At 38.2% G+C, this 21,789-nt stretch overlaps 1 protein-coding gene across 1 annotated transcript; it reads left to right on the plus strand.

Annotated features, from left to right (window-relative positions):
* Window positions 1-4,670: 4,670 nt before the first annotated feature.
* Window positions 4,671-5,644, plus strand: LOC103129013 (olfactory receptor 1L4). Its single transcript, XM_007539954.3, has one exon. The coding sequence runs from the start codon at window positions 4,709-4,711 to the stop codon at window positions 5,642-5,644; it is 936 nt and encodes a 311-aa protein (XP_007540016.3). The 5' UTR covers window positions 4,671-4,708.
* Window positions 5,645-21,789: the final 16,145 nt, after the last annotated feature.

The raw sequence follows: 21,789 nt of genomic DNA on the forward strand, positions 1-21,789 counted from the left end.
ATCAAAGGAAGAGAACCTGGGAGAAAAAAAAAAGTGGATAAAAGAGGTCAATTGTATGGTGACAAATGGAAGCTAATCTCTTGGCAATGATCATGCTATAATGTATAAAGATGTTAAATTATTTTTTAAGTTACTGGGTGATAACTATGTGCAACTTGTGAAAAAAAATAATATGATGTAAGACAGCCTAGAAAAATAAGACTCAGGGGGCAAGGTAGTGGCGCATCTGGTTGAGGGCTCATGTTACAATGCACTAGGACCTGAGTTCAAGCCCCTGGTCGCCAGCGGCAGGGGAAAAGCTTTCCATGTGTTGATGCAGTGTTTCAGTTCTCTCTGTATCTCTTCTTCTCTATCTCCCCTTTCCCTCTCGATTTCTGAATGTCTCTATCTAATAAATAAAGATATTTTTAAAAAATGTTTTTTAAATTTTTTATTTAAGAAAGGATTAGTGAACAAAAGCATAAGGTAGGAGGGGTACAACTCCACACAATTCCCACCACCCAATCCCCATAACCCACCCCCTCCCATGGTAGCTTTCCCATTCTCTATCCCTCAGGGAACATGGACCCAGGGTCGTTGAGGGTTGCAGAAGGTAGAAGGTCTGGCTTCTGTAATTGCTTCCCCGCTGAACATGGGCGTTGACTGGTCGGTCCATACCCCCAGTCTGCCTCTCTCTTTCCCTAGTAGGGTGTGTCTCTGGGGAAGCTGAGCTCCAGGACACATTGGTGGGGTCTTCAATCCAGGGAAGCCTAGCCAGCATCCTGGTGGCATCTGGAACCTGGTGATTGAAAAGAGAGTTAACATATGAAGCCAAACAAATTGTTTAAAATTTTTAAAAAGAAAAATAAGACTCAGGAGAGATATGGATTACAAAAACTCACACAGTGTGAAAGAGACAGAGTCAGTATCTGAATCCATTTGGTTTGACTGGACTTTAATTCCATCCTTGTAACACTACACTGACACCTAGTGATACTCATTATATATGTTAGACAAGAGATGGCAGAGGCCTTCAGTTCTTATAACAAGTAGGTACACATATATCTATACAAAGTCCTAATACATAGGAAGCATATACATTAATGAAGACACATGTTAATTGTTCAAATGCATGTATAAAACACACCTCCACCCCTACAGATACACAACCCTAACTGCTTTCACAGATATAAGAGGCTATATCTTTGGAGTCCCAAAGGCTCCTGGACACTAAAGTCATCAGTAAAGTTCTCTTCTCCTGGGAAGAACACAAGTTCAACCCTCACAAGGCTTTGCTTTCAGGGAATGCACCTTTGAGTCATCAATTCCCACTATAGGTAAATAAAATAATTAGTGCATTCCTAAAATGAAACTAGGTCTACACATCAAGCAGTTTCCTTCCTCAGAGATTCAGAATCTGATCTTAACCATCTGGCAGATTCCCCAAGCCTTTCCAAGATCCTGGATTTCTTCTCTCAAAACTAAAGGTACACTAAAGGCTAGGTCATCTTTGGAAAGAAAGATATAGGGGCCAAATAGCATCTGGTCATCGTCCCTTTTCCTAGTCCTATCTTCTGTTTGTCATCTCAGATCATTGCCTCTCCTTGTATTCTTTCTTCTCTCTCCTTTTGATCAGATATATGCAAAATCTTCTCTGTGTGAAATCTTCTCTGGTTCCTTCAATTCCTATGCCTCATATTCACTGTCACTATATGTTACATAAGACTAAATAACTCCGTAAATGTAACATTCCTACAGTAGAATATAGCATACATGAAGTGCTATCCTCTACATCTCCATGGTGAGAATTTCATATGAAAAGGCTGCAATGATCTAAGTGTCTCCTCATGGCAGACATTTGGGTGACGCATTCTCAACTCAGCAGAAGAACATGGAAATTGGTTTTCAACAAAAGTCCCTCTTGAAGTAGCACCTCAGCTTGGCCAGGTAGATACTGAAGGTATGTTTAAATAGGAAAAAGACAGTTATTCACAAAGAGAATTTCAGAAGTGGACATATTTTAAATGCCCATTTGCCTTGGTATCTAGAATAGAACAGCTTGGAAGATCTGAGTGAAACTCCCATCTGATATCTGTGTGAAAACTTGGCAGAAATGGAAGCATTTCTGAGAGAAGAACTCAGCTAGAAAGAAGAGCTATAATCAGGACACAGCTGTTCAAAGAGCCATTGTATGTGACTATCTTACTGCTAAAAGTATTGAGATGTTAGAAAAAGAGAAATTAAGTTTCCAAAAACATGGATGCGTGAAAGATTCTGAGGTCAGGTGCTGATGCTCTTCAAACAGAAGCTGCCATCTGCTCTGATCTGACACAGCTGAGGGCCAAAGTGCTCTGCAGCCTGTCTTCTGAAGACAAAGAGAAAAGAAGGCAAATGATTTTATGGACTAAGAAGGGAAGTAGAAAAGAAGGGAATCAAAAAGACCCAATGTGTAGAAGAAAAGAGTAAAGCAGGGCAGTGCGTCATCAAGAGCTAGAGGCACATGGCATAAAGATATAGCCCCTGTTTGGATAAAATAAAGTGATAAAAAACAGTTTAATGTGTAGTATATATGAGATCTAATAAATATTAACTATCATTAGGAATCTTGTTTCTTAGAGTAGATGATATTAAGTAAAAAGAATTCATGTATTTTAAAGAATTCACCTATTTATATACCCCTTAGCTTCCCCCTACATGTGTTATTTGTGGTATATACTTTTTTGTATTATAAGCACTTCTATACTAAAACATGTGTACACATCCTATACTATACAAATGTGAACACTCTCATCTCCAATTTGAGTTGGGGTAAAATCTAGGCTTTTATAAGTGGAATTATTAAATAAATCAATGCAGATTGTCAATTTTGAAAATGACTATTAAAAAGCCTACACTGATAACCACCACCATAACCACTGCCCCCATTCCAAACCTCCACCCCCATTCCACATTCCCAATCTATATGAGGATGTTTTCCACTTGAGTAAAAAAATCTAGTGACAATCTGAAGGATGAAAATTGCATTTTAATCAAAACTGTGTTGTCTGATTACAGTACTATGCAAGATTTCATGCTTGCTTTGGTAAATTAATTGAAAATACTTTCTTTTAATAAAGTTATATTTCAGCTTCATTTATGTTCTATTTTAGTCTTATTTTCACTTTTTTATTAAGGTATTTTGTTACTGATGCCTCTCCATTTCATTTCTTAATTGGAATAGAATCCCCATCTTCAGACCCTAAATATATGCTCATTTATTTTTGACAAATAATGTCTGTGGTGTGTATTTTTTACTTTTAGAATGTTCAGTCATATTGGTTTTGTTTCTATGTGTGGGTAAGATATAACATTCTTATTTTTCTTAATGTTCAGCCAATTGTCATAAATATTACTTATTTAATAGTGCCAACCTTTCTCCACTTCTATGTGGTAAATCTTAAAGTAAATTTCCATATAGCTCAAAATCTCTATAGGTATATAAATACAGGTTTGTATTTTTTTATCTTTGTCTACTGATTTTTTTTTCTCTTTGTGTACCATCTTCTCTGTTTTTCATTATTATGTACATTGATTTTCATTTTGGAATTTTTAAATTATTATTCTAATTTTTCATAATTGTCATCCATAAGTCATTTAATCATTTATTTGAATTTTAGAATAGCTTTCAAAGACTCATTAAAAATTCTTTAGGTTGTCCATCATAAATGAGTTTAAGTCCTGGAGATCTAATGCACAACAGTATAGCAGCTAATGACAACAATGCTGAAATATATGTATATATATATATATGTAATAAATATAAATTTATGGTAACTATAATATACATTTCAGAGATTCTGAAAGATAAGACCTTGACAGTCCCACCACAGAGGAAGATGTTGCCTTAGTCATCTGAAATAAATAAATAAGAAAGGAATGGCAATTTCAACTTTTCTAATATTTATTTCTCTATTTATAATTTATTTTATTATTTTTGTCATAACCAGGGCTTCAGTGCACCAGGCTGAATTTTAAAGAAAGATAGAGATAGAGTGAGAGAAAGACTCCACAGCACTGTAGCTCCCATCTCTGTGGTGGGAATCAGACTCTAACTAGGGTCATAAGCATGAAAAGAGATGTAGGTACATACCATACAGGAGAACTCTCTTGCCAGCTCCCCTCCATTTGTAAATTTTGCTTTTCATTGGCTTATCTCAAATATATAAGCATCGCTTTTGAAAAACAGCATACATAGAACATTTCCCTCACCCCTTTTTTTAATTCTAGATTTTTCCATTTTCCTATACACTATACAAAATATTGCTAGAATACTAAAAAAAATATGAGTAGTGCTTTTTTATTTTTATTTATAAAATTGAAAGACTGACAAGACCATAGAATAAGAGAGGTAAAATTCCACACAATTCCCACTAACAGAACTCTGTAACCCATTTCCTCACCTGATAGCTTTCCTATTCTTTAACCCTCTGGGAGTATGGTCATTATAGGATGCAGAAGGTGGAAGGCCTGGCCTCTGTAATTGCTTCCCCACTGAACATGGGCATTGACTGGTTGATCCATACACCCAACCTCTTTTCCTAGTGGGGCGAGGCTCAGGGAAAGTGGGGCTCCAGGACACATTGGTAAATAGTGCTTTTTATAGATTGGAAATGATGAAAGAAAATTCTCAATCAGATCACCTACACAACTTGCCACTGCTTCTCCAAATGCTGCCCAGGATCCAAGAGACATGGAGAATAAAAACTTAAGCAGTACCACATCAGACTTCATCCTCCTAGGCATCTCTTACAACCCTCACCTGCAGAAGCCCCTCTTCGCCATCTTTCTCATTATGTATCTCATCACCGTGCTGGGGAATGTGCTCATCATCCTGGCCATCCACTCTGACACCAGACTCCACACCCCTATGTACTTTTTCCTCAGCAACCTCTCCTTCATGGACATCTGCTTCACAACAGTCATCGTGCCCAAGATGCTGGTGAATTTACTGTCAGAGACAAAGTCAATCTCCTATGTGGGCTGCCTGGTACAGATGTACTTCTTCATGGCCTTTGCGAACTCCGACAGCTACCTGTTGGCCTCCATGGCCATAGACCGGCTGGTAGCCATCTGCAACCCCTTCCATTATGATGTGATTATGAGCCCAAGGCGTTGCCTTCTCATGCTGCTGGGTTCTTGCACCATCTCCCATCTGCACTCCCTGTTCCGTGTGCTTCTCATGTCCCGCCTGTCCTTCTGTGGCTCCCATGTCATTAAGCATTATTTTTGTGATACCCAGCCAGTGCTAAAGCTTTCCTGCTCTGACACATCCTCCAGTCAGATTGTTGTCCTGACTGAGACCTTGGCTGTCATTTCAACCCCCTTCCTATGCATCCTCTTCTCATACCTGAGAATCATCATTGCTGTGCTCAGAATCCCTTCTGCAGCTGGGAAGTGGAAGGCCTTCTCAACCTGTGGTTCCCACCTCACGGTAGTGGCCTTGTTTTATGGGAGTGTCATTTATGTCTACTTCAGGCCCCTGTCCATGTATTCAGTGGTGAAGGACCGGGTAGCCACAGTTATGTACACAGTAGTGACACCCATGCTTAACCCTTTCATCTATAGCCTCAGGAACCAAGATATGAAGAGGGGTTTGAGGAAATTAAAGGACAGGATTCATTCATAGAAAGAACAAAAAGGTGATGGTATAATTGAGAAGTGTGACTCAAAGATAATCAAGATCTTAAATCTTACCCATTTTTCCCACAGTACTGAAAAAGAGCATGAATTATTTGACAGTAAATGTCAATAAAAACCATTAGCCTGGAGAGATTAGGTGGTGACACACTTGGTTGAGCATGCATGTTACCATGTGCAAGGACCCAGGTTCAAGCCCCCATCCCCCATCGTCAAGCAGAGATTAAGCTGGTGTAATAGTGCTGCAGGTGTCTCTCTTTCTCCCTCTCTATTTCCCACTCCTCTCTCAATTTCTCCCTATCCTATCAAATATAAAAATCAGGAGTCGGGCAGTAGTGTAGTGAGTTAAGCACAGGTGGTGCAAAGAGCAAGGACCAGCACAAGGATCCCGGTTCGAGCCCCCGGCTCCCCACCTGCAGGGGAGTCACTTCACAAGTGGTGAAGCAGGTCTGCAGGTGACTATCTTTCTCTCCCTATCTCTGTTTTCCCCTCCTCTCTCCATTTATCTCTGTCCTATCCAACAATGATGATACAATAAAACAATGAGGGCAACAAAAGGGAATAAATTTAAAAAAAAGAAAATATAAAAGCCTATTCAAGCTTAGAACAACAAATTGTATGAATCTGGTACGGAAATGAAAAGAATTCCTGGAATAATGACCTCATGCTTCTTTAAAGAATAGGTTGAAACTGGAAAAAAAATAAATAAATAAATAAGTAAAAGTCTAAAGAATAAGGAAAAAGCAAAGGATTTCAAATAATGGAGAGAACCCAGGATGGAGGAATTACTAAATACTGACATTTGTTTTGGGAACAGTGAAAAGCCCTGTGATATTTGTTCAACTTAAAAGTATGAAGAAAAAAATTCACGTATATTTCATATCACTTCAGTCCACAAAAAATTGCATGACACCACCCATGCAAAAGAGAACCAGGAGACAGTGTATATGTACTGAGAGAGAGAGAAAGAGAGAAAGAGAGAGAGAGAGAAAAGTATTTAGTGGAAATAATTAAAGACAACTGTACAACTCTGATAACAGAAATGCACAACTGCAAATTTATCACCTAATAAGTCCTTCTCTGATACTGTCATTAACAGAAAGATATGTATATTATCATTGGGGATCCTTTACCGCTATTATCTAGCCCATTTTTATAATCTCCAACTTTTACATATCTTAAGTTTGTATGGCATTACCTGAAATAAAATCCAAGTCTTTTGAGCTTACAGACATAATTAAATGAAATACCAGAGAACACCAAGCCTTGCCATTCCTACCACTCTATCCCTTTAACAGTTATCAGAAAATAACCAACAACCCAATAAATAAACTAAATTTACCACATTTCATACTTGTACTAGCAAACTTAGCATGTACCACTCTCTCACCAATCACTCAACTTTGAGGAGCAACCTAGAATTTTACCCTTTCTACTTCCTCTGTCTATGTGTCATAGTTTTCTCATTCTCAATAAGTATAATAAACACTTTAGAATGTGAATAATATGTATATTTTAAATTTTAAAAATCACTGATTATAGTGCTAGTAATTCTCAAGCCCTTTCATGCCAGGAAACCTAAACAGTTTTTTAGTACCTCCATCAATCCATCATTGGTCCAAAATTTCATTTCTCAGCAACACATACACTCAGAAAGCAAGATACTCTATTTCTAAAACACAAATTTCAGAAAGTTCACACTAAAGGGACTTCTAGATAATTAGTGACTTTGAGATAGCACATTGGGATGAACAAGTTGGCAATCTGCCTCAGGTAAGTTCTAAACTCCTAATTCAGTGTTCAAGTGTTGTTTCCGTCAGAATTTGAAGCAATTCCCATAAAATACCCTGTCATTTCTTTAGAAGAGTGACGATGTTTGGAGAATTTAATAAAGTTTTACATTCCATAAAATTAAATTCAACTTAAATTTGGGAACCACTAGTAGGCATTAGTTAAATATAAATAAATAAATCACATCAAAAAGCAGATATAATAAAGTGAATGTACTAAGCAGACCCTCTAAAAAGATTGAGTGAAAATCTTCTGTACTGTCCTTAGTAATATAGCAAGAATCTCCTTGGTAGTCCCTTCTCCCAAATTAGAATTACATAAGAAATCATGAATAAAATAGTGAATAATATATGTGTCTTTTAATAAGAAAACTATGAAGGAAAATGCATTGGATTCTTTTTTGTGTTCAAAACTTTATTGAGTTAATCTATCAATTAAACAGGAAAAAGTTTCAACAAGAGACAAGAGAAACGAGTGGAACCTGAACTGAGTGCTCAGCACAAATTTGATTGCAAAATATACACACAATCTATACAAGAGTAACAGAGACAAGCTCTATATAAATCTAAAGATTTTTTTTCTCAGTGACTGAGAATATGGCTCAATTGGTAGAGCACTGGATTTGTATTCCTGAGGTTGCTGGTTCAATCCCTAGTACAACATGTACTAGAGTGGTGTACTCTGGATTTCCTCTCTCTCTCTCTCTCTCTCTCTACCTCCCTCTCCCTCTCTCTCTCTCTCTCTCTCCCTCTCTCCCTCCCTATCTTCTCTCCCCTTCTTTTTCTCTCATATGTATAATGTTCTGGGCACATTGGTGATATTGTCTACCCATGGAGTTCAGGATAGAATCATAGTAGCATCTGCAACTTGGTTTCTGAAAGGCAATAAGTTATGAGGCAAGACAAAATGTTTATTAAATAGGAACCAGAAAGTAAGAATAAATCAAGTGAGAATAAGGACTTCTGGGTGATAAGCGAGGAAGTCTACTTTTGGTATGTCCCAAGGGGCCCAAGATTTTAGTGATTTTTGCCTGAGCTTGGTAGTTAACATGGAGGTAAACTAAAAGTACTGTCTGAGAAGATAGTGTCAGAGTTGAGAATAAGGCTAGAAAGCTGGATTAGGGCAGAGAGTAGCTCCCAAATTTGGAGAAAATACATACATACAGTTAACTGTTTTTCCACATCAGTCTGGCCCAGGATTCATGTATATTCATATTCAGCACAGGAGCCTGTGTAACCTCCAAGTCCCTGTCAGTCTGAGTTTGCATTTCATGGTCAAAGCTAGGAACATTCTAGGTTGCACTCATTTCAGGATCAGTCTTGCTCAAGTAGCAGGGCAGGCTGTCCCAGCCTTCCTTCAGAAAGTGTTGGGACTATGTGTAAGCCTGATAGAGTTTAGGGAGAACCACACCCGTCCTTGGATGGAGGTCTGAGAAGATAACCTCTTAGTAAGTCTCTCTCAACTGAGGTGAGCAAAAGAGGGGAAACTCAGACTTAGTTCTTTCCTTCTCGACTCTCAGGCCCACAGAAACTCCATACTTCCCTCCATTAACTGCAGGCCACATGGCTGCAGATTCACTTATTCAAAGTCACCTTCTGATTACAGAAGAACACACCTTATCACACATTTCATCACACACCTCAGACCCCAGACAAGAGAAATTCCAAACTATATGGCTTTTTGATATCCATCTTCTCTCTGTCTCACCCTACGGGTTTAACCCCTATGCTTCTCTCAAATACCTTTGGATAATTAAGTTGCTTGCGTCATAGAGAATAACTGTCTTGTATCTCATCAATTCCTGTCATACCAGCCCCCTACCTTAGGGGCATGCTGACCATTAAGAAACCTGTAATTTGGGCGTCGGGCGGTGGCGCAGTGGTTTAAGCGCACGTGATGCAAAGCGCAGGGACCTGCGTAAGGATCCCGGTTCGAGGCCCCGGCTCCCCACCTGCAGGGGAGTCGCTTCAGGGGCGGTGAAGCAGGTCTGCAGGTGTCTATCTTTCTCTCCCCCTCTCTCTCTGTCTTCCCCTCCTCTCTCCATTTCTCTCTGTCCTATCCAACAACAAAGCAACGTCAACAATGGCAATAATAACCGCAACAAGGCTGCAACAACTAGGGCAACAAAAAGGAGGAAAATGGCCTCCAGGAGCGGTGGATTCATGGTGCAGGCACCGAGCCCAGCAATAACCCTGAAGGAAAAAAAAAAAAAAAAGAAACCTGTAATTTCTGACATATTTCAGTAATAATTCCCTTCATTTGTTTTTCTATTTAACTCATGTCCACCTTGCTAATAAACGAGTTCTGAGTTCTGAACACGCTGGAGAGCTCCCTGGTGTCTTTTACTTCGTGTCACCCCTGTCGTGAGCGAGAAAGAACCAGTCCGTTACCTTTGCCCTGGAGATCACCCTGCCAGAGAACCCGACAGGAAAGTGGAGCAGTGCCTATCATTGCTACTTTATAGTGAGGGCAAGGTCCTGGAGAGACCCTCGAAAGAGCTTATGGTGACATTCCTAAGTGGAAGTGAGCAATGATGGTGGAGAGAGGGGTCTACTAGAGGTCTAGGCCCATCATAACTACAGGGGACTCCTAGGATACTCTGATTTGGGACCCAGGTGATGGGGTGGCCTGTTATTGACCAAAAAGACCACCTTTAAGTGAGCTACTCTCTTGCCTTTTTTCAGCTTTCGTAGTCCCTTCTTTATCTGACAAGCTCAGTACTCTCTCAGCTGTTAAGCATTGAGAATCATTTGTTCTAACCAATATGGTATATGGTATACCAATACCAATATGGTATATGGGCTCTGGCCTCATGCTGGAGAGGAAACACCACTAGAATTTTAGTGGGGTCTAAGTCAGCCTCAAGTTTTATCTCATTTACTTGTTTGATGAAGCAAAAAGGCAGAGGCAGCAAAATGTGGCATGGTAAGATTGGTTGCCTTGATTTAACTGAAGTCAGTAGAGGCAGAATAACAGTGTAAAGGATCAAAAGAAGAAGCATCAAGAAATACAAGCAGGGGGGCAGGTGGTAAAGCAGTGAGTTAAGCTAAGCGTACATGGCACCAAGCATAAGGACTGGCGGAAAGATCCCAGTTGGAGCTGCAGCTCCCTACCTGCAGGGGGGTCTCTTCACTGGCGGTGAAGCAGGTCTCCACGAGTCTTTCTCTCCCCTCTTGATTTCTCTGTGCCCTATCCAACAACAACAATGGAAACAATAATAACAACAACAAGGGCAACAACAAAGGCAACAAGATGGGGAAAATGGCCTCCAGGAGCAGTGGATTCATAGTGAAGGCACTGAGCCCCAGCAATAACCCTGAAGGCAAGAAAAAAAAAGGAACGAAAGAAAAGAAAGAAAGAAAGAAAGAAAGAAAGAAAGAAAGAAAGAAAGGAAGGAAGGAAGGAAGGAAAAAAGGAAAAGACAAAGTTCCAGAGGTTCCAGGGAAAATACTGATTTTAGATAGAATGGGGAAGGTTCTTTATGGCCTTAGATTTTAAAAGGCAATAGATAATAATAATAATTATTATTATTATCATTATCATCATCATTATTATAACCAAGTTAGTTAGGAGCTTGTTTTTCTTTGAAAATCCCATGGTTAGGATTTACCACACTATACTTTAACTCTCCATGCTTTGTCATTTAATGATGTCAATTAGTAACAATATCTTAGAAACTGACAGAAGAAAATGTTTCTGGTCTATCTAATCTAAGGTTGTAGGTAACTTAGTACTTAAAAAAAGAATTATTTTTATAAATGCTTTAGTTATTTAAGCCAGTGTCAGAGTTCAATTTAGAAACATTAAATGCTTAGACTAAAGGAATATACACTCAGAACTAAAATCTAGCCAGTTAAAGAACTCGATATATTCAATCCACTATTCCCCTTACATATTGAATTAATACTGGATTATAAAATTATGATATAATGGGAGTGTAGTCTCATACTGTTCCCACCACCAAAGCTCTGTGTTACCAGCCCCATCTCCCTAAGGTAGATCTGAAAACTCCTTCTCACCCCCATTGTTTTATACTTTGGTGTAACACACCAAACCCAGTCTAAATTCTGCTTTTTATTTACCTTTCTGCTCTTGTTTTTCAACCTCTGTCTATGAGTGGGATCATCTCATAGTCATCCTTCTCTTTCTATCTTACTTCACTTAACATGATTCCTTCAAACTGTCCAAGTTTAAAAAAAGGTAAATTCATTATTCTTAATGACTGATTAGTTTTCCATTGTGTATATATACCACAACTTGCACATCTACTCTGGACACCTGGGTTGCTTCCAGGTTTTGGCTATTACAAATTGTGCTGCTATGAACATAGGCATTCACACATCATTTGGGATGGGTGTGTTTGACGCCTTAGGATCTATTCCCAGAGAAGAGATTGTTGGCTCATAAGGTAGGTCTGTTCCTAGCCTTCTGAGAGTTCTCCAAACTGCTCTCCACAGGGTTTCAACCAATTTACTTTCCCACCAGTAGTGCAAGAAGGTGCATTTACCCTACAGCTTCTCCAGCATTTGTTGTTGCTATCATTTTTTTTTTCCTCCTCCAGGGTTATTGCTGGGCTCGGTGCCTGCACCATGAATCCACCGCTCCTGGAGGCCATTTTTTTCCCCCTTTTGTTGCCCTTGTTGTAGCTTCGTTGTGGTTATTATTATTGCCCTTGTTGATGCAATTCGTTGTTGGATAGGACAGAGAGAAATGGAGAGAGGAGGGGAAGACAGAGAAGGGGAGAGAAAGATAGACACCTGCAGACCTGCTTCACCGCATGTGAAGCGACTCCCCTGCAGGTGGGGAGCCGGGGGCTCGAACCGGGATCCTTACGCCGGTTCCTGCGCTTTGCGCCACATGCGCTTAACCCACTGCGCCACCGCCCGACTTGCTATCATTTTTATGTGTGACATTCTTACAGGAATGATGTGGCATCTCATTGTTGTCTTTATTTGCATTTCTCTGACAATGACTTGGAACACTTTTTCATGTGTCTGTTGGCCTTTTGGATCTCTTCTTTGGTGAATATTCTGTTCATATCCTCTCCCCACTTTTGGATGGAATCGTTAGTTCTTGTTTGTTTTTGGTTTTAGTTTTTTGCTGAGTTTGGTGAGCTTTTTATATATTTTGGTTATTAACCTTTTGTCTGATATATGGCATGTAATGAGGTCTTCTCCCATTCTGTAAGGAGTCTGTTTTTTTGGGTGGAGGTTTCTTTTGCTATGCAGAAAAGTTTCAACCTGATATAATCCCATTTTAAAGTCTATTGTGTCAGATATGAGAATAGCTGTCCCTGCCCCTTTTTTGTGGTCCACTAACTTGTATGATGGTTTACCATCCTTTCACCTTGAGTCTGTATTTGTCTTGTTGAGTTAGGTGGAATTCCTGCAGACAACATATGGTTGGGTTGTGTTTTCTGATTCATCTTCCTACACTGTGCCTTTTAATGGGTGAATTTAAGTCACTGACATTTATTGATGTTATGGATTTGAGCTATTCCAATGCCATTATTCTACACTTTTTGTGTGTTCTGACATATGGCACATTTTCTGGTGATGCTGTTAATGTTTACAGGAGGCCTTTTAGAACATTTTTCAGGAAGCTTGAAAAATGTCAAGCCTGGTGACAGTTGCTTTCTTCAACTTTTGCTTGTCTGAGAAGGCTTGTAATCCCTCCATCTAGTCTGAACAACAGTCTATCAGGGCACAGTAATCTTGATTGAAAGTCTTTCCCATTTTAGTGCTTGATATATACCTTTCCATTCTCTTCCAGCTTTTAGAGTTTAGAGAAATCTATTTATAATCTTGTGGGGTTTTCCTTTGTATGTGACTATTTTTTTTTCTCTTGCGACCTTCATAATCCTTTCTTTATTCTTACTCCTTACTATTTTAACTGTGATGTGTCTTGATCTCTTGAGTTTATTCTGTTTGGGACTCTTTAGATTGCTTGAATTTTTGTGTCCTCTCTTTTGTTTAGAGTGGAAAATTTTTCTTCTGTTATCTCCTGCAGTATGCTTTCTTCAAACCTTTCTTCTCTTCTTCTGGCAAGCCAATTATGTGTATATCACTTCTTTTGATGCCAACCCATAAGTCTCTGTTGTTTTCATTGTCTCTTAATAACTTTTTTAACTCTCTTACTTTGTTGAAATGTGCCACTTTTACTGGAGATATTGAAGGGGAGAGTATGTTTGAGGACAGAAGATATGTGGGAAATCTCTGTACGTTCTGACTGATTTTCTGTGAGCTTATAACTACCACTAATAATAAAGTCTATTTAAATAGAAAAGTAATTCATCTAAAATTTTTATTGTTATACCACACCATTATTTTTATACATGGAAATGATATGAATTAGCAAAGCCAAGTAACATGCACAAATTCACCCACCTAGAAACTGGTCATGAAAGATTCAAAAATAAATAATCTGACATAAGAAACCAAGCCAATAAGTGCCTAGTAAAGACAAAAGAACTAAAAGGTTCACAACTGTTACGTTTTGCTAAACTCATATGCTTTATAAGTAGCAGAATCAGTAAGTCTGACTCCAAAACCTATATCTTAATTTCATTCCCATAACAGTACATCTTCACCTGAAGTCATCCATCAGACAAAGAATGCTAGAGATGTCAGAAGCTCTTCAAAGTAACTTGCTTGTATAGAGAGCACACTAATTTTAATGAACACACACATACACAGTTCACATGCATGTACATGAGCATACCCACCCCTGCTGATTCACAGCACTGATTTCCTTCCCTGATGTAACAGACAACACCTCTGGAGCCCCAAGTCCCCAAAGGCTTCTGGACAAAAACCCACTGTGGGGACCAGTAAAGTTCTCTTCTCCAGGGAAGACTACAAGGCTAATCTACCCAGGGAGCTTCTGCAAGGAGGACAAGTCCATAGGTCCCACTTTCTATCATCAATTCTCACTTTAGGTAGAGAAAAGAACCAGCACAATTCTGAAGCTAGATCTTCACATCAAGCAACTTCCATCTTCAGAGATTCAAATCCTGACCTTGACCCTCTGGGAGACCCCCAAGACCCTGAGTCTTATCCCTTGAGTTCAAAAGTAAGCAAGCTAAGAAATCTTTGGAAAGAGATAGTTAAGACTGGGAGACTTGAGGTTTCCAGAAACCTAGGCCTGGGACGGGGGGGGGGGAATTATTATTATTTTTTTAGATCTAATGGGAAAATATTTATACATGCATACATATTTTTAAAAGTGAATCTTAAGGTAAATCATGTCTTATTTTGGTCTCTGTAAATATCTCCAAAAACAAAAGTAGGAAATTGTTGGCACTTACGTCTTGATGTAATCTGTTCAGACCCAACATCTAAAAAATATTATCACTTTTAAGCACAAAACAGAGGAACTGGTATTCCTAATGACTAATATGTGACTTCCATGAACAATAAAATTGATACCTTGTTACCATCATAGAGACAAGCATGCTTTTATGGCTGTGAAAGTATATCAGATTCTTGTCCAAATCACTGCTGGTTCTTCACCACTACTAACTGATAATAGTCCTATCAGTAAAATGTCATTTTTCTAGCTTATAGTATGACCCATAGTACTAACCACCTGCAAGAAGTTTTACCAGAGTATTTTATTCAGTAGACATTACATTTTTACCAGGAATGTAAGATGTTATTTATTAGCCTCAATAATCTATATTTATATAGCGGTATACCATGTAAAATTATGAATGCACACATTTATTAAATTACCAAAAGGTTGTAAAATAAGGTATACAATTAGTAATGAGCTTTTTAAAAATATTTATTTTTATTTATTTATTTATTTATTTTGGATAGAAACAGAGAAATTTAGAGGGAAGGGAGAGAGAGAGAAATGCAGCACTATTTCACCCACCTGGAAAGCTTTCTCCTGCAGGTGGGTTTGAACCAGGGTTTGAACCTGGGTCCTTGTGCATTGTAATGTGTGTGTTCAACCAGATGTACCACCATCCAGCCCTGCAATTAGTAATAACCTTAAGAAGGTATACAGTCCAATCAAGTTATTATAATTATACATTTGAAAGAAATTTAAAGTGCTTCCACTTTTACTCTCAATTCAAGGATGAATCAAAGCTCAAAGCCTTACATTTGTACATAATCATTAAAAATCCTTGACAAAGCATCATTCTTTATCCTTACATGGGCCAAACTAGAAGGCACAGGGTAGTAAGAACTAAACATTAGAGAGGATCACAGACAATAACTTTGTCTTTTTTTTTCCCCTCCAGAGTTAACGCTGGAGCTCAGTGCCCGCAATAGGAATCCACTGCTCCTGGAGGCCATTTTTTATTTTGTTTCATAAGACAGAGAGAAATTGAGAAAGGGGGAGAGAGAGAGAGAGAGAGAGAGAGAGAGAGAGAGAGAGACCTGCAGACCTGTTTCACCGCTTGTGAAGTATTCCCCCTACAAGTGGGGAGCCAGGGGCTCACCTGGATCCTTGTGCAGGTCCTTGAGCTTAGTATTATGTGTGCCACTGCCTGACCCTGCACTTTAATTTTCTAACAATACATTTACACTCAAAATTTCAGAGTAAGCAAGACAAATAATTGACTAGAATTTGGTATCATGCCTATGCCTCTTCTGATTTCTCTGGGCACAAGGAAGCAGTATTGCAAGTAAGTGGAATTGACTTTTATTTATAAGACTGATAGAACAACTCCAGTTAAGGTCATCTATATTTTTCCAGTCTACTTTTTTTTTTCCTCCTGGGTTATTGCTGGGCTCGGTGCCTGCACCATGAATCCACGGCTCCCAGAGGCCATTTTCCCCCTTTTGTTGCCCTTGTTATTGTAGCCTCGTTGTGGTTATTATTATTGCCATTGTTGATGTTGTTCGTTGTTGGATAGGACAGAGAGAAATGGAGAGAGGAGGGGAAGACAGAGAGGGCGAGAGAAAGATAGACACCTGCAGACCTGCTTCACCGCCTGTGAAGCGACTCCCCTGCAGGTGGGGAGCCGGGGTCTCGAACCGGGATCCTTACGACAGTCCTTGCACTTTGAAGCCACATGCGCTTAACCCACTGCGCCACCGCCCGACTCCCTACTTTTTTTCTTATGACATGCAGGGTTATCACTGGGGCTCAGTGTCTGCACAATGAATCCACCACTCCAGGTGGCCATTTTTCCTTTTTTCTGTATTCTCATTTTATAAAACAGATAGAACTTGAAAGGGAAGGGGGAGATAGAGCAGAAAGAGAGACACATGCAGATCTGCTTCACCACTCAAGAAGTGACACCCCTATAGGTGGGGGCAGGGGCCCAAACCCTCTTCGTGCATGGTAATGTTTATGCTTAAATGGTTGAACCGCCACCCGGCCCCCTCCAGTCTACTTTTTTTATTGAGAGGATTAATAGTTTACAGTGTACTCATTGACACATGGGTATAGTTTCATTATGCACCAGGACCCCCAAGTTCTCCTCCACTTCTCCCTCCCCAACCTTCCCAAAGTCTTTTGCTTTAATGCAATACACATGGTCTAGCCCATGGTTTAGTGTTCTCCCTCCCTGTCCCCATACATTAAATTCCACTTATAAGTGAGATCATTTGGCATTTGTCCTCCTTTTGTCTTATCTCACTTAAGATGGTATCTCCAAATTCCATCCAAGATGATGCAAAAAAGATTAGATTACTTCATCATTTTAACAGCTGAATAGTATTTCATCATGTACTTTTTTTTTTTTTTTTGCTATTCATCTGATATTAAACATCTAGGTTGCTTCCATGTTCTGGCAATTACAAATTATGCTGCTATGACCATAGACATACACAGATATCTTCTGATAGGTGTTTTTGTTCCCTTTGGGTAAATCCCAAGAAAAGAAATGCTGAGTTGTAGGATAAGTCCATGTCTAGTGTTCTGAGAAATCTCCATGTTGCTTTCCACAATGGTAGGACCATTTTACTCTGCCAGAAGCAGTACAGAAATGGCCCTTTTCTGTGGTCCAGAAGGTGGCACAGTGGATAAAGTATCGAACTCTCAAGCATGAGGTCCTCAGTTCAATCCCCAGCAGCGCATTTACCAGAGTGATGTCTCTCTCCTCCTATGTTTCTCGTTAATAAATAAGTAAATAAATAAAATCTTAAAAAAAAAAAAAAAGAAATGTCCCTTCCTCTCCTACATCCTCTCCAACCTTTGTTGCTTCTGTCCTTCCTGATACATGACATCTTCACAGGTGTAAAGTGGTATCTCATTGTTTGCTTATTTGCATTTCTCTGATAATCAATGTCTAATCTACTTTTTAAAAGGATTTAGGGAAAAACAAGTTACCAGAATCACTTTTTTGTTACCTATGTAAAGTCTATAAATATTGCAGTCTCTGTTGGGCTATTTCTTTCACATGGTCATTAGTGTTTATGAACACACACAAAGTATACAACTTCATATGGAGATGGTATATCATGTATGTGTATATGCCAACTGTTATTGTGTCACTAATTGACAGGAATAGGTGAAGCAAAAAGCAGAGCCACTTCCACCTGACTGATGAGCATACAGAAACAACTTGCTCAAAATATCAGAAAATACTTTAACATAGTCAGCTAAAAGAGAGGAAGCTAAGGTATTTCCTCCTGAGAATTGTCATATAGATCTAAGTAAATCAATACTTAATCCCAAAAAGAACCAGACAGTCCTTTATCACCAGATTAAACAATATCCCAGAAGTGAGACTGAAAAACACAGTGAAGGAAATGGGGAAGGAGCCTAGATAATCAAATGAATATATTGCTCAATGGTATTTTTGAAAGATAGCTTGCTCAGGTTAGTAATAATTATTAAGTGTGTGTGTGTGTGTGTGTGTTATAACACTGTATGGATCTGGATAAAGCAGTATTAGTAATATAAATACTCTGAATTTATAGGTATATATCTCTGCAGAGGGGAAATGCAATATGCATATAATTCTAGTTCTCTGTGAGGTATAATTACAGGTAATGTCTGCTTTTAATTATAAAATTAGTATCTAAAAACTATCCCTTAAAGTTAAATGTAAACAGAAATGGTACAGAATTAAGTACTAAAAGAACTCACTGAACCACTCCAAATTTACCACAACAAACACAACACATACAGAGCATACTTTTCTTTATAAAAATTGATTGTACTATGTATATTATTCTGCAACTTGCTTTTTAAAATATTTATTGGTGAGTTAGCAATGGTCAACAGGATTATAAGATTACAGGGGAATATCTCCACACCCCCACCACCAACAATCACCACCATGTTTCTCAGAGAGTCTTAGAGGCAGTCTGGATATATATATATTGCAAGATGATGTTTTTCAATTCTCTATATTTCACTATTCCACATATGAGCAAAACATCAAGTAGTTATTTATTTTTCATCTTCTTATTTAATTCACTAAGCACAATCACCTCAATTCCATCCATTTTGTCCCAAAGGAATAGGACTCCACTGAGTATATATACCCCATAACTTCTTTAGCCAGTCACTTGAATGGGCACTTAGGCTGCTTCCACTCTATGGCTATTGTGAATAATGCTACTATGAATATAGGGGATCTGCAACTCACTTTTGTAACTCAACAAAGAGCCACTGGCACTAATATAGCAGTGATAACATTGTTTAACAATTAATAACTTTCACTGCCATCAGTCAGAGTGGCTGAATTTAAATCTCAGCTCTACCATTTCCTAACTGTGTAATTTACTTACCTTTGCTAAATCAACTTTTATCTGTAAAGTAGAGGCAATAGTAATGGTACCTATCTCTTAGTTTTGGAGACATTAAAATGAAAAAGACATCAGAGCATTTAAGTTCAGCATTCTGAGTGGCATATATTGAATGCTAATAAATGTAACAACATTATTCATCTTATTTTAAAGATTGTGTGATATTAAGTAGTGAGAATGCGCTGTAAATTGCTCTAGTATTTCATCTATTTGTAGATATTTAAATTGTTTTCTCTGTGGGTTGTTTGGTTTGTTTGTGTCTTCCGTTTGATCTTACAAACAATGCTACAACCAAAAATGTGTTCTTGTCTTTGTATTACACAATGACTTGTTTTAGATAGACTAGTTTATATAAATAAATATATAGATAGATTAGATAGATATTTAGATGCCTAAGAGTAATATTGCAGGATCATAAGATATTTCCATCTTTTTAAGGACTCTCTAAACTGTTCTCCATAAAGTTTGCCACAGTTTGCACTTTTGCCATCAGAATGTACCAGAGTTCCTTTTTTTCCACATCCTCCATATATGTTATTTGTTTGTTTATGAAGGGGAGGAAGTAATATCTCACTGTGGTTTTAATTGAAATTTCTCTAATAATAAGTGGAGTGGAGCATGTTTTTAATTTATGTGGGTCACTTGTATATCTTTATTAGAAAACTACTCAAATCTTTTTTAGCTCGGTTACTGGTTTTTGTTGTTTTGTTGTTGTTGAGTTGTGTGAATTATTTATAGACATGTGATATCAATATTTTATCAGATGTGTAATGTGGAAATATCTTCTCAAAGACAGTGGAGCACTGGGTTAAGCACACATAGTACTAAGCACAAGACCTGTGAATGGATCCAGATTCGAGTCCCCACTTGCACTTCGAGTCCCCACTTGCACTTCGACTCCCCACCTACAAGGGGTTGCTTCACAAGCTGTGAAGCAGGTCTGCAGGAGTCTGTCTTTATCCTTATCTCTTCTTTCCTCTCAAATTCTCTCTGTTCTATCTAATAAAATTGGGGTGGTCACCAGGAGCGGTGGATTCGTAGTGCTGGCACTAAGCCCTAGTGGTAAACCTGGAGGCAAAAAAAAAAAAAAAAAGAAGGAAAGAAAGAAAATATCTTCTCCCAGTAGCTGTGTTGCCTTTTTATCCTTGCACAATTGTCTTAATGTGTAGAAGCTTTTCAATTTGATGTAGCCCCATTTATTTATTTATATTTTAGTTTCACTTGTCAAGAGGTTGAGTATCTATATGTATCTTTGATGTTAAGGTCTTGAAGTGTTTCAACAATGTTTTTATGTATTTATACTTTTGGAGTCTAATATCCAAACTTTGTATCTATTTTTAGTTAATTTTGATGTGTGTTGTTAAGTGGTGGTCTAGTTGCTTTTCTCTGTGGAACTGTTTTCAATAGTTATTGCAAGACTGAGCTGGTGGTGACAATTTCCTTTAGTTTCTCTGAGTTTGGGAAGATCTTTATTTTTCCTTCATATTTGATATGAAGGAAAAATAGAGTATTGGCATTTTTATCTTTAGTACTTTAAATCTCCACTAAAATTTGTGATGAGAAATATGATGAAAGTGTAATAGTTCTGCCTTTATATGTCACTTTCTTCCTTTCCCAAGCAGCGTGCAAAATTTTTTTTTTGCTTTGAGTTGTAATAGTTTTACAGTGATGTGTCTAGCCATAAGCAATTTCCGGCTTAGAAATATGATTGTTCAAGTTTCCTGGTTGACTATATCTGAACATTGACCAGTTATGGAAAAGTTTCTACTATGATTTCTTTGAATATGGTCTCTGCTTCTTTCTCCCACTCTTCTATGGTTGTCACACTCATTTTTCTAATGGGGACTTCTATTTCACAAAGAGTTATTTCATTTTTCCTAAACTTCTCAATCAGCTTTGAATTCACTGAGTGAATTCATACTAGAGGACTGTATTGGCTCCTAGATTTTTTTTAGTCTAATTAGCATTCATAATATCCTTCACATCCTATAATTATGTTTGGAATTTTTCATGCATGTTTTCTATTGCCTTCTGAGAGAATTGCACAAATCCTGAGTATATTTCCCTATCCTAAGTTGAGATTCTAGAATTGCCCTTGCAGTGAATTTTCTAATTCCCAGAGTTTTCCTGTAGCCATTCTTTCAATAGTTCCAGCCTTTGTATTATTTGGGGAAATCAGTTTTCCTCTGTTTGCACATTTAATGCGGTTGTTATTGTTGACCCAGCAAGTGGCATTGTGGGTATAGTGTTGTTTTTCCTTCCTGTCTGTTTATTGTAAGAGAGATATAAGAGAGATATCATCAGTAAGATAATTTGGCTATATTGTATATGAGAGAGAAATAGCATCTATACTCATTCTGTGGTTTAGCCATGTGGAAGCTGTTTAGGGTGGTTCATTTTTTTTCTTCATACTTGAAAGATCCTTGCTTACTTTCCTAACTACTGTCCAGGCACTTTCCAGACAATATTTCCTACGAAACTCCCTTGGAGTGAGGATGAACTGCAGGGCTTCACCATCTTCAAAAGAGGTCAATATATCAACCAATAGAGAGACCATTTTCTATAAATAAAAACATTAATCCCAAAAAATGTAAAGCCCATTGACTAAATTTCTGAGTTTGTTTTA

This window comes from Erinaceus europaeus, chromosome 10 (genome assembly GCF_950295315.1).
Source record: "Erinaceus europaeus chromosome 10, mEriEur2.1, whole genome shotgun sequence".
NCBI classification, from domain to species: domain Eukaryota; kingdom Metazoa; phylum Chordata; class Mammalia; order Eulipotyphla; family Erinaceidae; genus Erinaceus; species Erinaceus europaeus.

What these genes read in the sequence shown, in the direction of transcription:
- LOC103129013 (XM_007539954.3), top strand. Translation starts at nt 4,709, where the DNA reads ATGGAGAATAAAAACTTAAGCAGTACCACATCAGACTTCATCCTCCTA.